General features: G+C 33.5%; 1 protein-coding gene across 1 annotated transcript; it reads left to right on the top strand.

Moving 5' to 3' along the window:
* Positions 1-2,615: 2,615 nt before the first annotated feature.
* On the top strand, positions 2,616-18,524 carry LOC123537508 (uncharacterized transporter slc-17.2-like). Its single transcript, XM_053528748.1, has 14 exons — positions 2,616-2,855; positions 6,165-6,356; positions 6,745-6,836; positions 8,256-8,359; positions 9,753-9,882; positions 10,511-10,598; positions 11,051-11,146; positions 11,418-11,548; positions 12,884-13,033; positions 13,834-13,966; positions 14,797-14,947; positions 15,500-15,590; positions 16,393-16,491; positions 18,127-18,524. Exons 1-14 carry the CDS (start codon positions 2,816-2,818, stop codon positions 18,295-18,297), a joined length of 1,668 nt encoding a protein of 555 aa, XP_053384723.1. The 5' UTR covers positions 2,616-2,815; the 3' UTR covers positions 18,298-18,524.
* The last annotated feature ends 175 nt before the right edge of the window (positions 18,525-18,699 follow it).

Here is an 18,699-nt window from a genome sequence, read left to right on the forward strand (position 1 = left end):
TTTATGTATAAAATTAATTCTCGCATTCTAAATATATGTTATGACAAACAACCTTTGCCACTACTTGCATTTTGACTATCATTTGTAATCTTTGCATGATGCAGTTGGACATGCATTTCAAATTTACAAACTCATTCCGACGTTTTCTTATGTTGAACGATGTCATAAACCAACATCAAGTGTTAATGAACAGTAATTAAACTGACACGTGACAAAACAATATTCTATTTATTACATTTTTATGGGACATTTAAATTTTTCTCACACATAAAGTTTTGTTTCTATGATAACTATCGTACCTGTAAGTTATCACCAGTAATATACATTTTTTTCCATTTAAAATAGTTTCTTTGAAAATTTAAGATTATTTTGCTTCTTTGTTAAAAAGTTAGACAATACTTGGGTGTAACACATTCGAATCAATGCATGACTAAATAGTTCTTGAAGAGTAATCTTTCTGACTTCTGTCTTCCTTCACTTTACAAAGTAGGACCACATTTGAATTAGATATTGCTAATCAGCTTAAAAAAAGGTATGAAAGCTCAATCATTATAAAAAATTGCTGTACTCAACCAGAAATATAAGACACAGTTTGGATGTCTTCAAGAACATCTTTACTTAAGAGTACGGTTCCATTATGCAATACAACGAAATTTATGAACGTCCTTATGACAAAACCAAAGTTTAGGTGCCGAGTCAAATGATGATAAATTTTGACGACCGTACCACAAGTTCGAACAAACAGCTTTTCGACAGTCTTAGTAGGAAAGTTAGGAAATTCCCTGTACAGCACGAACATCTGAATACATTTAATACCTACAGAAACAATACATAAACAATATCAGATTCTGGCAACAGGCAAGCCTGAACCAAATTTATGACGGCAATGAACTATTTTCACTTATGAATATCACGTAAAATGTAATCAACTAATATAAAATATACCTTTATGTGACAAATGTTACAATGTCCTGAAGTGAGTGATATATTACTAACACTTTGTCCTATATTACGTAAAATGTCATAAAAAATAAAACTGGAGGCAACGAACCGTTCGAGAGAATGTTGAACCAGCATTTTTCTCTTCTTTTCCGCTTTTCGGTTTTACTAAATTAATAAAGTTTCAAGGGCTGTTTTAACAGAATAGTAAACGCGTGATTGCATGGAGATCACGTGCTGTTCACGCCTTTTTAATTATATATATATTCAATATTTGGCAAAATTCGAGTGCACTTCGCCTGTACTACGCAAAGTTAAAACATGTTTGAGAGGCAATGAACGCTATCGACAGAACAATCATTCAGCTTTTACACATTTTATTTTAAAATGGTGTTAAAGCATGTTTCTTTCCTGTTATAATACCTGCCTTTACGTGCTTGGTTACCAACCAAACTCTTGAGATTCTGCAGATGTCGAAATACGAATAATCATGCAATATCCTTACATAAATCATTATAGCTTGACTCTTAAAACAAGTCGCCAGTTCAAAGTTTGTGCTATATGACAGGTCTAATCTACACATGTTTCCTGGGGGTAATAACCAAAAATTTTGGAAATAAAAATGCGAAATTTAATTTCTAGTATTTTGTAGTAGATTCTCTAGAACACTTATTGAATTGCTTACCGATCAATAATAAAAATTATTGGGTTTCAGTCATTCGGGCCTCGGAAAAGAAACTTGGCTATATACCGGCATATCATTTAGTAAGTGTGTACTAATTGATTTAAAGGCAATACGTTAGGCTTTCTTCATTTATTGTACAGCATTTCTATACATTACTGGAATTATTCCAGCATTCAAACTTGTTTTTGAAAGTAGTTAAGAATGCTTAAAATGTTTTTCTGGGTTACCACAAATCAGGTAAGAAAAACGGTTTCCCTGCATTTAATTATAGAGAAAGTCACAAGGCGCTCTCCAAGAACCGCAGAACTTCCGTAAGCCAGCTGAATTACCCTTTTATATGAAAGAACTCAAAGTCCCCAGCGGGGCTTCGAAGCCGTAGAGGAGAGAGGCGCGTGATTCTAAGCCAGGGCCTTAACCACTCGGCCGCGGAAGTCCCTGCTTAAAGCGTTAAAATAAAATATTATGCAGTGATAAAAGTTTTTGACAGGGACACATCTGGGCTTCACACTGAGGATATGAAACAAAAATAAAAGGGCGAAATTACGTCCAAACATATCATTAAAATGAAAGTCAGACCTTTCAGAAATAGCACCAGGCTGGGCTACAGCTCTGCTAACATTATTTTCTTTAATACTCCTGACCTCGCTCAAGCAATATGACATTCATATACTGGAAATTGTTTACTTAATTTGCATTACAGTTGCAATAATTATTATGTTAGGCATGTTTTATTTCCACTGAACCAATTATTAACTGAAAACAAACAAACAAACTTTTAAAAATAACATGTATACACCCTATATCTCAGAACGCAAAAATTTCTTTAGCACGCGTGTTCCGCTCGCTGATGGTTTCATGTTACATTGTTTCGGAGGATTAACTTTCCTGCCAGATTTACTCATATATATGATTTTTCATGTCCTTTCATAAACTGTCGTAATTATCCTATAGTTTTATACATTTATATCTTTTTTTGCAAACAAAAATGTATTTAAAGGAGCAATATGGACTGAAACAACAAGTGTGGTTTTGAAACTCAAAATACATAGAAAGTAATGCTTTTGATTGGTTGAAAGGTAGCGTCTTTTTTTATGAAATCTTAAGCACTGGCAATGTCTGATTGACGTTTTTATCTCAAACCAGTCTGAAATATTGAATTACTCTGGATATCTTATTTTGCATAACATCATAATGCAAGAAAGGGATAATTACACAGTTAAAGCAGTTAAAGGTAAGTTTATTAAAAATGAAAATTATTTCTACAAGGTGAAAGTATAGAATTATAATATACTTAACATAAAAGCTAACCCATCGTTTGCTGTTTTACAAATATCATAAAAAATACTGAATATGTATATATTTATGAAAATTAGAATATGCTTAAAACAATATGCTGTTGATAATATTTCAAAATTTCAACAAAATCAAATACTGACTTTATATAGATATACCTATTTTACGACTTCAACCAATTTTTGAGTCACATAAATACACTGAAATATTTAGAAATTACAAACTATTGTAAAACGTTGTAAAGGGAAAATGGCGACAAAAACAAAATAATGACGTTGTCATAACTGATTGGAAATGATCATTTGAAATATGTTTGATATCTAACCATTTTCTAGTAAAAAATAAAATTTACACTTCTATATTCTTATCAATGGTATTCGCCTGTTTTCTAAAAGCACAACTTTAGAATAATGGGTTGTGGTTAGTAAAAGGAAATAAATTATATTTTTGCGTTTTTCGATATTTTTTGAATTATGAATTCAACAACAAGGAGAACTATATGTATGCTTAATTTCCGGTGCATTTAGTAAAATTATTATTAAAATATTGATGAAGGAGCAAATGGAGGGTTAGCTACTTTGTTCTGTATATAAGCCTAAATCATTAATTAAAATGATAAATTGAGAAATATTAAATTGCGTTACAATCCCCTAAAACACTTAGATAACCTGGCGTGTTATTTTTGAGTATGGAAAAATGCATTGTGTAGAAATAAAATACGTGTCATGTCAATGTTCCTACATTTTAACAATTCACTAATTCTGACTTAAATCGTATTGAAACGACAGTGCTTTGGAAGTATTGTAGCATAAAACTGCTGTTCTTGTCACCTTTCGTGGGTATTTTAACAGGAGAGAAAACGTGTGTTAACAGAGATTCTAGCATAAAACTGATGTTCTTGTCACCTTTCGTGTGTATTTTAACAGGAGAGGAAACGTGTGTTAACAGAGAGATTCTCGCGCTCGCGTGCTGTTAAAACACCTTATTATATATGCGCGTTTCGTGGCATTCGGCCCCAAAACGGATAATTAAAAAAAAAATCCCGCGCATTTCGTGGACATTTAATGACGATGAGTGACAATGGATTTATTTATCAGTTTTACGCGTTTTATGCTAGAATAGCGTTAGCGCATATTCATTTCGTGTTATAACATCTTCAGAACGTTGGCACCGTCGCCATACCGGGCTCACACACCAACCACTCCCTGGGCATTCTGCAGATGTTATAACACGAAAAGGCATGCGTTATCCCTACAAAATAAAATAGTTTTCACTTTATGTACAGCGTATTACCCCTGATATTTAAAACAGCTTTATTGGTAAAATAGACATAATTTAATATCAACAAGGTACACATATATCATGACGTAATGTTTAAGTAATATTACTTTACATTAAAATATTCCAGAAATCTGATATTTAAATGACTTCCACAATTAAGAGCAACTGATTGTTATACCAAACTATTCTACCAAGCTTTGGTAGTGTATGACAATAAAATCTAAGAGGATCCTCTGGAAGTGTTAGGAAGCCGTTCAAAATAATAGTAGACTCAGTTTGACTGAGTCTGTTCATAAGAGTTAGTGAAATCTGCAACAAAATACCGGCTTTTGCGGAACCCTATTATAATAACAGAGATACATTGTATTTAATGGTTTCTTTGACACCAAAGTGACCAAGAAATATAATATCACTTACTAAAAGTGTGGGGAACCTTTTTACGACCGCCACACAGCACTTAAAGGCAGCTGTTGTGATAGTTGATAAACTCCAAAAGATCATTTAGAAGCAAAGAATGCAACCTAGCGAAATAATAGCAGACGTCGTTCCGTTGGTCTGTCATTGCCCTCCCAACATTCGCTGGCACCCACATATAAGCGGAACTCTATGATACAAAGATACGAAATGGATTTATTTATTTATTTATTTATTCATTTATTGACAATTTAACGAAATAACTACATTTAATTGTCAACAAAGACGATATTCTTAGATAAATATCACATTGAGTTTTGCGAGACAATAATGAAACAAACTGTAAATAGATATAAAAGAGCATTGGTAAAAATTGAAATATGGCCAGATGAGGATGGAAATGGGCTACTTTGATTAGACTTTGAATGAAAATGACAAATTTATTGCAAATTTTGCTATAAATGAGGATAACCCCCACACATATCACATTTTCTCTGTTTTGGGGGTAACTTTTCAAACACTGCATATTTATAGCCTAAAGAATGCTAATTTCGGGCAGGTTTGGGCAAAAGCTGACGCGTTGTCTTATGTTACTGAAAATGCCTTAAGACCTTAGAAACTGTTGATATCTAGCTAACACCTTGTATTTTTTCATGCATTTAGGTTGCTTGTACATTTCAAATGAAACTGGCATCATCTTAGAGAAAAAAGTTTCTCTTATAAGCATACAGACACTAAATAGGAAAATGGCGCGAAAAAAATGGTCGCATAATGGCGGATTCAAATAGTCCTCAGTTTTTTTTTCTCTGTAGAGCTAATTTCATTATTTTCTTTGCATTTGTTTTTGCTGAAATCAAATGAAAGATCTGTGCTTGACATGTAGGTAACATTTTCATAATGAAATGATAACATGACAGAATTTGTCATGGAAACTTAGATCATACACCACCACTACAATTTGGGGCCTCATTTTTAGCTGATTTTGCAGTTTGTGTGTTTGACTGAAAATATTTTTCTTGCATCAAACATGACCCCCACTTTTCTTTTGATTTTTATTCAGCACAGACAATATTCTTCAAGAAAATGTAAGTTACAGACATTTAAAATGGGTCCTGATGTGTGCTGCGGCCATTGGAAATATATCCATTTTACATAGAGTAAAGATGAACAACTATTTAGTGTGTTGTAACCTAGAACCTAACTTGCAACACTTCCTTTCGCTAAGATAGCGGCCAGCAGGTTAATCGTACTTTGATATTCATATTATGATATGTGCGGCTGGCGTCGTTGAATGATTTATATAAAACATCATTCCAAAGTAACTGTTTACTTTTGGGTATTGCATATGATTATCTATCTAGTTAATTATATGAGTTTCAAGATGTCTGCACAGAGTGCAGCTTTTTTCTTGTTATTGCGACATATAGATAATAATTAAACATTAAATTAATTTTCCATTTACTTATATTTAAAAAATTGACTTTTACAGCTAGAAATGTTAGTCAAGTCTTATTTCCTTAAATGATAATATATTAAACATTTATGATTCCAGAACACATAGATGGTAATGTACCCGGCTGTTGTTCTCAGCGATGGATACTTGCATACATCGGATTCTTTGGTTTTGCCGTCTTCAACTCCCTGCGTGTTAATCTAAGTGTGGCCGTAGTTTGCATGGTGAAGACTCCACAAATAGACTTTGAAGCAATTAAAGGCATGAATGTTTGTTGTCTAACTGTATATTTATACTAGGTCAGAAACGTGCTGGTCATTTCTTCAAAATGTCCTCACAGGCTTTATCCGATTTACAGACTGATGTAGCGGTACGTATAGGTAGAGCTAATACAACTATTCCAATTAATATCAAGAAAAATACTATATGTAGAAAGATGAAAAAATAGCTTCCAAAAAGTGTTAGCACTTTGACTTTATGAAGAATAAGAAACAAGAATGAATACAAAACTTTATTGGTAAATAAAAAGGTTAACTCACCATATTTACGCCACATGTACCGCTGAACGTGTGCCATTTCAGTGAATGAACATTCATTTAGCAATTTGAAACATCGCAATGCTATTTATTCAACACTTATATGAAAAACTAAAAAGTCTATACCTTTCTAATTTTTCAAGGCTTAAAGAATTTTACAAACACGAGCGTCTTGCCAAAGGGGTTTGATTTAAACTGCATCAAGGAAGAGGAGGAAGCCTCTCATTCGAGTGACGTAAGATCATTATTTTATGACGTCATCTTGGCATTTTCGAATATAAATGCAAATTGCTTAAAACGGTTTCAATATGGTTTCGTTCATAACCCAGAACAAACCAACAACAAAACGGCTGCATGTCCTAGATAAACACTGAAATAATCATTTTGTTTTAAGACACAGCTTCAGAAGTCAATATGCATTAGTAGCTACATATCAAATGGAAATTTTTTCTTGGTCTGTTTTCAATACATCACAGAGCTACTTAAAACTATTTTTCTGCAGATAAATAAAACATCTTATTTCACATTAAATTAAACCAATAGTATTTATGTAGAGTGCATTTATGTTATGTATGATCTATATCAAAAAGTTTCCACTGCCAAAATACAAGTGCAATGCCTTTTGGCCTAATCATTTAAGAAAGTGTCAAGTTTTGAAAAAATGTCGCTTAGATTTTCTTTAATCACAACCGAATCTTTGATGAGTTTTCGTGCTTGTGTCTAATGGACCGATGTGGTTCGATTATCACACGGTCGTGACCAGGTCCACGGTTTATGTATGTTTTTCAAAACTTGCCCCATGCTTATTTTTAGTTATTTTTTGGTGAAAATTTGTATACATTTCAGTCATAGATTTGTCTGTTGAATACTTGTATCCGATGACATTGTCATCCAAGGATAATTGATTATGACCGTGTCAATGTGCACGATTTTGCCAAATCTAACGACATTTATGGCACTTTTTAAAAAACTTGTCAATGGTAAAAAGTTGCATTTTCCGTTGATTTCTTTACATTAAAACTTGTACCAGATCCCTAATATCATTTCTCGTCCAGTTAGTGTTTTATAACAAAGCAAATTGATATCATACATATGATTAGAAAATGACCAATTCTGCCAAAAATTCGGTCAAAATGGCCGAAAATGCTAGCGATTATGTGGTATGAATTTTAAAACCTGTTCACAGTCTTAAAAATATTTTTCTCATATTTTTGGGGGGCTAATAACTTGTAACATACATCAAGTTACTTTAATTGATTATTGGTGTAATCGTAATGTAATTGTTTGCACATGAATTACATTGATTTAATTAACTGTCCGAAAACAGTCAAATATTAAGAGAAGATGTCCACATACCTTGTGCAGATATACACTGATATTACAACTGTACAAACATGTATACGACTGTAGCAAAATTCATTCGAACTTTTGCGCCATATCATGCAACATAGTTTTATTCAAATTTGTAAATATAGCTTAATTTATGCCTGTTCCTTAATTTTGATTACTTATATGTATTAACGTATGAAGTAAAGTTTCATTTGATGTTATCAGGGTGGAAAAAACAATCTTGTGCAATTAATCATATGTATAGAATACATTGCATATACCTAATCAATTATATGTTAAATTTTATTGATATTTGAAATTTTAGAGAGCCGAATTAGAATGGGATGTGTCTACAAAGGAGCTTATTCTAGCCTCATTTTATTACGGGTACATTATAACGCAAATTCCAGGAGGCTGGCTAGCTCACAGGTAGACAAAATTTTATTTTAAATTTCTTCACATAATTTTTTGTTTAGCATAAAAAAATCCTTTTACAGGCTACTGCTCATTCAGATAATTTTTAAACAATAACCAATCTGCACGAAAGTTTCGTGCAAAGTCAGTAAATGATACTGTTGACTGGAATTCGGAATAAATATTGCTTTCAAATTAGCATACGAAAGTTATGTTACGTTATGATATTTATTACTTATTATTTTCCAGGTAACTAGGATGTTACTATTTATTTAGCATATTCTGTTCTTTGGGACCATGGCGAATGTTCAATTTTACTATGCTAGAATTCCACTTAAGCCGGTGCTAGGGGGAAAGAGGGGTATTGCACATTTAATTACCTCTCATGAACAAACTCAATCAAACCAAGTTTGTGTTTATGTTGCTTCGTTGCGTTCTATGTTTCCAGGGGATATATTCAGAGATTTCAATACCTATCCGACGATATTCGTTACGTTTTATTACGTTATAACCATTTTGTAGAAAAGAAAGACATGCATTACTTGTTTTGAAAATAAATACCATATGTTGACGAGACCTAAAAACTGCTACTGACCTTGGTGTTCTTTACTCGTACATATTTCATGGTATTTCTCTGTCAACATCTTGTTGACTTGTTCAGTTGAACAAGCATTTGCTTCTTTTCCTTAAGTTCTACATACATTTACAAGCAGCCTTCTTTAATAGACATAAATAGTCAATTAAGAAGGTTACATGTCAAATTCCATAAATGTTTTTCTCTTTTAAAGGCGGTAAATATGTGTCTTGTTTAAGTTATGCCCGTCGTGTTTTTCGTGCTATAGTCTGCTGTTATGCTAAGTGTTTATTATGTCGTATGTTTGTTATGTTTATTTTGTATTGTAAAATTTATTGCTTTGACATGTCTGGTTGCTGTATGACATAAACATTTATGATTTTTGCACATGGTCATGCTCTTTTCTTTACGCTTAAACAGTCTGGCTAATCATTTTCTTTGTAATATGAACTTATTTCTCTTTGTAAATTGTGACTCATTCTCACGACTTATACTTTTTATTTTGCGCAAATAATAATTAGTCTAAAACATAATTTATCGACATTATGTTTACCATTACATATCTTTTTATAGAAAAAAATGCGTATGTACATTTATGAAATAAACTGATCATCTATTTAAGATGTTATCCATATATATTTTAATGTGTGATTGTTTGGCTTTTCCTGTTAGGTGTTCGTTCTTGTTTTTACATGGCTCTGTAACCTCAACTTTAAATCCGGTTAAACTCGGCGGTCTTCAATTATACAAATCGAGCATTTTGAGTTGTTGTTACGGCTCGTGTCTTTAAAAGTCAAAAGTAATACAAAGTTGTATGTAATTTCATTTGCACAGGTTTGGTGGGAAGAAAGTTCTTTTCACTTCAATATTTGGATCGTCCCTGTTGACTTTGTTTCTTCCATTATGTGCACGAACACATGTCTACCTGCTGTTTGCACTCAGAGTCGGTATTGGATTGTTTTCAGTGAGTACAGGCGTTAACCCTTACCCTGCTAAATTTCTATAATGAACCTGTCCATCTTTCAATTTGGACAGTACCATTAACTGTTAAAAAGGGTGGTTACAAAAGGTACTGGCTGAATGGCGAACACTGCAGATCATGATCAGACTGCACGGATGTGCAGGCTGATCATGATCTACACTGGTCGCAAAGGCAGAACCAAACGTGCTTAGCATGATACGGGTTAATTACTAGTTACTCAGTACGTGCTGAAGGGTTATAAGGGGTATATCTATATTTGCCGAAAGCCTTGTCTCTATTTGCATGTTAAATATCCTGCAAATGTTTAAGAAAGATGTCGTCTTCAGAGACGGTCTTTAGCACTAGTTAGATTCCTTGCCTGTTTGTCTATTAAAGCATATTCATGACGCATTTCTATTCAGTTTTGTATTATAAGCAACGTGTTTAGACGAAATTGACATGCTTATTACTTTGTGTATACGCTTGATTAATGTTAAAACATATATATGTTCTACATGAAAGACATGGCAGAAATAAAAATCAAGTAGGCGGGGTATTCGATCTATATTTTTCAAACATTTTACTATTGTCACTGTGATTTTTGTAGATCTAACTGTTATTATCTATATAGGCTATGACATTCCCTGCCATGCATGACATGTGGGGGCAATGGGCACCACCTTTGGAAAGAAGCAAACTCACGGCTCTGTGCTACGCAGGTTTTGATTTAAAATTTGATGAGCTATATCTTAATAATAAAAGCAAATAAATCTATTATAATGTAAGAAGAAAAATAGTTTTCTATATCTCTAAATGCCGAGAGTTACGTCTTGTAATGAAGTTATAAATAGATATACGTGGCAGTTATTGTCTGAAGCAAACGATGTCAGGCACATATACTTAGTATGATTAAGTAGAAGCAAAACAGACAACAGTGGATTTAAAGGTAGCTGACATGAAAAAACAATCCGCAATTCACGTCAATGTATGTGTTTTGGTTTTCTCAAGCTTTTACGGAAAACCACGTATGTGGTGGGCTACAGATACGAGGAATGCCAAATTTATTAACGTGATTATGTAATCATATAGAAATTAAGAGTGTCACGTTAAGGAATTGGGGTAATAATATTTCTTCAAGATGTTTCTGACAGAGAGTGTTGATAATTTATAGGAGCTACATTCGGCAATGTACTGACGTTCAGCACATCTGGTGTGCTGTGTGCATATGGATTTGATGGTGGATGGGGCTCTATCTTTTACGTTACAGGTATAAATAAACAGCAAAACACCTTAAGGAAAGTTATCCAATATCCAATTTAAATTGTATTATAGCAACTATTCACATAAAAATGTTAATGTGTTAATGTGTAACAGATTTGCAACTTATGTTTTTATTTTTTTTTTTTCGTTCTTATCCTTTTCTTTTTTATCCGTTTCGTTCTTATCATTTTCATATTTATGATTTTTTTTTATCTTCTCAATATAGCTGAGCTTATTTCAAGCATTTTCATATAAACAATGATATCTGTAATTGTCAGGATCTGCTGGTGTGCTATGGACAATAGCATGGCTTTTATTGTCCGCTGATAACCCATCTTCACATCCGAGAATAACAACAGCCGAAAAGAACTACATTACAGAAAGTATAAGTCATGGCAAAAAGAAAACGGTAGAAAATTCAAAGCATCTTTAATTATTTTCAAAGTTTTTGTTCAACAACTGAACGTTCCACTAAGGTGTTCTTGCTTTCGATTGGTTATTTTTCGGTGTTGGTGTTTCTACATGTTTTAATTTCTTTCGGAAAATCTTGTTTATCAGATTTTAAGTATATTCAGTACTTAGATCCTGTTGTTCGATTTTTATGTATATTAGTATGTTCTAGTATTGATCTTTTTAGTATATTGGTATATTCTGTTGTTCAGTTTTTGTGTATTTCAATATATTCTGAAATATGTGTCTCAAACCAAGATTAGTTTAAGCTCAGATTCATACGTCTCATATGCTTTTTTGTACCGCTTAAATACGTACCATGGCAGTAATATATTACTGAAGTTATGTAGCTCCACGATATATATTCTCCAGCGCATATACTCTTTGCGAAACTATTCAAAAATTGTTACAGAAGTCCTACGAAGTTATTTGAAACTGAATACGATTTTTAAAGTACATTTAGCGCCTTGTTCGAAAACCAGCGTAAGAGCTTTGCGATTTGCATGGATTCAGATCAGCAGACTAATCTGAATCCATGCTGTTCGCTTATCAGTTGCATACAAGTGCTGAAATTGATAAACGCACAGTATGGATACGGGAATAAACGCATAGTATAGATGTGCGCTTTTCTGGTTTCTTCGCTGTTTGCAAGCCCTAACGTTGGTTTCTGCACAACGTTATTTAATCGTTTTAGATTTAGGTAAAGTGATATAAATGACAAAAAAAAAAACCGTCATATTTATGTCTTTCTACGTTTATATTTTCTACTAGGGTATTGTTGCAAAATGGTACCTATATCTTTATCTTATACTAAGCGAAATACACATAGGGCCTATTAAAGGTGAAATACAACATTTAACATTATTTGTCGTATAATTTGCTCCTTTTACTTTATAAAAAACAACCCAAACATATCTTCATTATAAAATAAAACGACTCTGTTTCAACTAAATGTTTGAAGTTGTCGCTTTAGAGAAAGGCAAGAAGAGTGTCAAAATTTATAGCTGATGTTTTGATGCCCCAAATGTGCCACAGCGTTATCACGAAATTTGTTATAAATGATTATTCAGGTCTCAAAGGGTAATCAGAGGAATTTATATTTTGAAAATATCTAAAATGTGATTTTCTAGGCAAAGCAGTAGTCTTTGTCAAAAACCCTCTATGGAAATGTTTGGCCCATGGAGTTTTCGATAAACATTTAATATGTTCTACCTATCAGCCTTTAAGCTTTTGTTTGTTCAGTAGATTGTAAAATCAATTTTGTGGTCATTTAATGCAAATGTTCTTTTTTTAGTATACTAAAGTCCCTTGGGTGGCTCTGGCAAAGTCACCATGCCTGTTTGCGTGTCTGACTGCGCACGTGTGCAACAACTGGACAAATGCTACACTACTAACAAATATACCTACATTCATGATGGATGTTTTGCATTTCGATATAAAAAGTGTAAGTATCAGCTATAGCATAAATGATTGGACAAAACAAAATGGTTCTCCTGCGACCGTAGTCACTTTCGTTGAACGTCTTTACAAAATAATATGTCCACGCATAGGTGTTGGTCTGAAACCATTGTCTAAGTATTTACCATCTTGGTCTTGGTAAATAATTTGAATAATAAAGTATCCGTTTATTTATTCTGTAACAGTTTTCATGTGATATCCTAATCGGACATAAAATTGTCAAATATAGCAACAACAACAACAACAACAAAAAAAAAGAATAACGTGTACCCGTAATCGAAATTAAATAGGATTAAGATGTATGTTCAGTGAAATGCTTCATAAATGAATTATTTTTTCGGGATGTGCTCGGAAAGTCCATGTGTTACGCTAGCTACTAGTGGTTAATTTGCCGATCTTTTCACATGTCGAACGTGAAAAAAAAAAGTCTTACATTTGCGTTATTTTTCCTTTCAGTTTGTAAACACATGTTTTTATAAATTACATATATTTTGTTGTATCTAACATTAGAATTTGCTTCATCACGGCTATTCAAATAGAACTGCTGCAATGTCATCTAAGGCGTTCTCCCTGACTGCATGCAGATGCTGACAAAACAGAGGCACTTTATCACTAAGTAGCGTTTTAAAACTGTGAGGCGCCTTTCCTCTTGAGGTTCATACAAAATGAACGTCATAAATTTCAATGGATCGAATAAGGAGACTGTTAATGCATATGAATAATCATAAGTAGAATAGATTGTTTACTACACTATCTTTTCTTTCTTAACACAATTTTTACTTTCAGAATGGTGTATTATCAGCTGTGCCATATATTTGTCAGTTTTTGTCAGGCATATTTTCCGGCCAGTTTGCAGATTTTCTCAGATCTAGAAAATATCTATCAACAACTACAACAAGAAAATGCTTCCAGACATGTAGTACGTACTATGACTAATTCTTTGAGTTTATCTGTATTCTTAATTGACCCCCGGGCTAGGCGTATGTTCTGCGTGACGTTTGATAAAAAAACATTGTGTCTTAAACAGTTCGTGCCCTACCTCTGATTTATGTGGGAAAGTTGGCAGTTACTTGCGGAGAAAAGGTTTGTACTGGTAAAAATCCAGGAACAGTGGTAAGGTTAACTGCCCGCCGTTACATGATTGAAATACTGTTGAAAAACGGCGTATGAGCCCCGAACAAACAAACGAACGAACAAACAAACAAACATTCTTTATAGATGTCTGTTACTGACTGATAATTCTTAAACGCTCATAATATCTTAGTTTATTATGTGGTTGCCACGTTTTTCGTTTGGAAGATGAACCATTATAATTTCTTGTTAAATCTTGTTTCTGATCATCATTTTCTCTAATATTTGTCAAAGGTATGAATATTGATTGACACAGCAGAAATTTTTATTGATTCCATTGTATTTGATAACCTCCATTTATGGTTCTAACTGTGCCAATTTAAAAAGGCTAAATATTGAAGCCTAAATTTGCTGTTTTACAGTCCTTTAGGATGACGGAGAACTTTCATTTTTCACCATAACTCATGAATATACTTAGTTTATTATGTTGCTTGGTTGCGTTCTATGCTTCCAAAGGATGTTTTCACAAATTTTTACAGAGATACAAGTTCGAATGAATACGAAATATTAATCGTTAAATGTAAGTAATAAATCAGTTGAATATGATATGTGGACTATCCGGCAAGTAAGTCCTCCACACTAAATAAATTCATTACTTACTTACTAATAACATTTCAGGCTTTATGGGCGCCGCTGTGTGTTTGGTTGGAACAGGTTTTTGTTCTTGCGAACACAGAACACTAGCAGTTATTCTATTGTCATTAGCTATGACCTTTATGGGGCTCGGTCGTGCAGGATATATGGTCAATCACGTCGATATTGCGCCAGCGTATGTTTACAATTGCTGCTCATCTCTACAATTTTGTAATACAGAAGACGTTTCTAAATCATTGTTATCTCATATAAAGCATTTGAGCCGTGCCATGATAAAACCAACTTATTGGCTTTGCGACCAGCATGGATCCAGACCAGCCTGCACATCCGCGCAATCTGGTCAGGATCCATGCTGTTCGCTAACGGTTCCTCTAATTGCAATAGGCTTTGAAACCGAACAGAATGGATCCTGAGCAGACTGCACGGATGCGCAGGCTGGTCTGGATCCATGCTGGTCGCAAAGCCACTATGTTGGTTTTCTCATGGCGTGGCTCATTTTTTTCTTCATAAAATGCGAGTGCGATCAGTGAAATAAGAGAGATGAAACTACTCAATTTGCTCCAATAACTTCGTTTTGAAATGTTTCGTTTCATCAAGTTTGTTAAGATATTAATTATTTAAATGTGATTCCGACCTTTCATTTCTATGTTGTCAAACGATAGACATAAAATCTGTACTTCATATTCTCAACCAAACATTAAAGCATGTTTATGATTTACTTATCTAGTTATGCAGGTGTCTTGTTTGGGATAACAAACACATCAGCGGCACTCACAGGCATGACGGCACCTTTACTGGTTGGATATCTCACGCCAAATGTAGGTGTTTCAGTTGTATTTTAGCGAGTATTATCATAACATTGTTATTAACTGTTTAATTACATGTTTTAGTGTACTAGTACATGAAAATCTATCTAGTTTTTACAATGAAAGTGATTTTCGTCAGTTTACAAGTTTAGATCCGCTTACAAGTTAAAATGAAGAAAAAGCACGGGCGATATTTCGAACTTTATGTTCAGCAAAAAGGTGTCGTCACAATAAGTGTTGAAAGAGGTACATTGTGTAGGCTATACATTTTGTATATATGGATTTTGTTACCATTAGTTCAAATAAAGACAAGGACGATTTTTATAAAAATATCTTTCTGCGAGAGGTGCTTCAGGTAAATAAATCTGTATTTAAAATCATGTTTTCTTCATAGAAGATATTCTCTTAAGCTGTTTAGATTTTGATTAATTAATTCCCATTTCATCTCCAAACATACGATAATAAGAGACAAGCAATAACTAGAACTTCAGAAAGTTTTAAAAAAGAATTTCTGGTTGGTTGCCAGACTATGGTGACTTGAAACTATTTTCTCATCCAATATAAATACCAAATATTTAAACCCAGTTGCTTGTTAAGAAACAGGACAATAAAAAGTATGCTTATTATTCTATACAATTTTCATATAATATCATGACAAGAAAAGATGACTATAATGGTCGCGTGTGTTAGACGTAAAACACAATGAAACAAGTGGAATGCCAAATCCTGATTTAAACAGTGTTAATCTGATAATATACCTTTAAATGTCTTCAGCATATGAAGCATCTTAGATAATGCATGTGTTATATTTTAGGCTACTGCTCTTGAATGGCGAAATGTATTTTATGTGTGTGCTGGATTTGATGTGTTTGGAACTATAGTGTTTTCCATATTTGCCTCTGGAGAATTGCAGGTACACCATTATTTGTTATAGTTGGACTATGTTTATTCTAGACCGATTCGTAAGTGCTTTAATCGTAATAAAATCATTGTAAAAACCTATTATTGCAGGAAGAACTTATCTCAATGCAAAAAGGTTGTCAAATACTGTATACCATCAGAAAATGTTTTAAGTCTAATAAAATAAATTCAGGTCTATTTTTTAACTGCAATTTAGATATAATGTTATTTGTACAACATTACACATCATACATAAAAACAAGAAAAAACACTTTTCAATATTTACCATGAAAATTGATATTACGATGAAATGACTTATCACTAAGGTTTTAACCATGCAGTTACTACATTGTTCCGTTTAACTTGTGTCATGCAGGTGTCTAGGTAAATGCAAGTAGGATTATTATTTGTGTCATTGATTGATCTCCAGTTATATATCTACTGCTCGAGTGATATAATGGTACGCATCCGCACGACAAACAATGATTTAAGTCAAAAGAAAATCACTGTTGGAGATATATTATTTCGATTCCTGCATAATATTGGTGCTATTTTCAACCTTGACGCCGGCCACCAGATATTTGCCTTTCTGCCTGGTTTTCTATTCCATTATGCCGCTATAACGTTTGACGCTATAACGTAATGTGACGGACAAACTATGGTTTTCTTGGATAATAACACACAGTTTCAGTCATCTTTGTTTAGTAGGAAAATAAATCGGGTCGTGTCAAAATACTTTTTACAATATAAAATTGTATGGATCGAAAAACTCTAATACCGTTGGATCTGTATTACTTACTGACGAGGCATTAATCTGTTTCATTAATATTTTGTACATAGTTTCTCAAATATATATTGTTTTACACTGTTTCATTGCAAAACATTGTATTATCCAGTATCTGGATACATATTTGTCCCATGATCTTCCTTTCATGGCAGGGTTCCGCATTTCAAGTAACTTTTTAAAAATATTTCGAACTTTTATGTCATTTAACATAGCTGTTGTGTCTGACGTCTATAAATTCATAATCACACTAGGAAGATTTAACTACTCTTTATTGGTAGATAGATAATGATTTATAACCTTTAACTGCGAACAGTAGCAAAAATGGAGCATTTCATATTTCCATTGGGAATAAGTGACAAGTGAACATAAATAAACTGCCTTTCAAACGTTAACCCCTAAATCAATTTTATTGCAGTCATAGCGACTACCTCTTTGTCTTCTTGAGGTAATGAATATGTAAATACATGTTTGCTATTTTTATGGTTATATTAACATTTACGTTTTGGAGGGGCGGTGTTACGCCGCCAATTTTTTATTTAATATGGCAGCTTTTCCAATTTTTGATGCTAGCAAACAGGTTCTCCGAACATGTTTAAGGCATTGGCGGGCACTTAGGTAGAATCAATCCTACGCGAGCCAGTTGGGTGGTTTCTTTACATGACGCAGTCTACCGGTCAAGCGAGGTTTCATATTATCACATTTAACCCTTAACTAACCAAAATGAATATACTGTTCTGTAAAAAGTATTTCCTGAAAAGGTTCTGCCCCAAACCCCCGTATTCATAATCCAGAAGTCCAGTTGATCTGACGGCGTTTAATCAACAAAGTAATGGAAACAACAAAGTTATTCTATCGTTGCAGGAATGGGCTATTATCAGAGACAATGTTAAATTAGAAGCATGCACAAATGGTGTTGATCAAACTACAAGATCACCGAGCAACCTTGATAATACTGAAGCTGATGAACCACAAGAAAAAGGGCAAATTAATTACGGATATGAAAAATTCAAGGGCCTTCACTGCAGACTGTAACGTAATGTACTAGACCTTTCCACATATATGAAAAAAAAAGTTCGTGTCTGTGTATTGATGCGATGTAGGTTGTGCTAATTGGCATGTGCTTGCATCTTTTTCTAAGCTGAAAAAAACCTTTGACCAAAACTGGCGGGAGATATGATTAGACATGTGTGAATCAGTGAATGCATATTATTTTGATGTGAGACAAGAATAATTTTGTATCAGTGAATGTATTAAGAGTTTGATTTTGTTTTTGTTGGGTTTAACGTCACACCGACACAGTTATAGGTCATATGTCGACTTTCCAGCTTTGATGGTGGAGGAAGACCCCAGTTGCCCCTCCGTGCATTATTTCATGACGGAAATGCACCTGAGTAGAACCACCGACCTTCCGTAAGCCAGCTCGATAGCTTCCTC

This window comes from Mercenaria mercenaria, chromosome 17 (assembly GCF_021730395.1).
Source record: "Mercenaria mercenaria strain notata chromosome 17, MADL_Memer_1, whole genome shotgun sequence".
NCBI classification, from domain to species: domain Eukaryota; kingdom Metazoa; phylum Mollusca; class Bivalvia; order Venerida; family Veneridae; genus Mercenaria; species Mercenaria mercenaria.

Bases quoted from the DNA above. Each gene is read 5' to 3' on its own strand.
- LOC123537508 (XM_053528748.1), top strand. From the start codon at position 2,816: ATGCAAGAAAGGGATAATTACACAGTTAAAGCAGTTAAAG. The intron at 10,599-11,050 runs GTTTTGATTTAA...GATAATTTATAG, and splicing joins CACGGCTCTGTGCTACGCAG to GAGCTACATTCGGCAATGTA. The intron at 11,549-12,883 runs GTAGAAAATTCA...TTCTTTTTTTAG, and splicing joins GTCATGGCAAAAAGAAAACG to TATACTAAAGTCCCTTGGGT.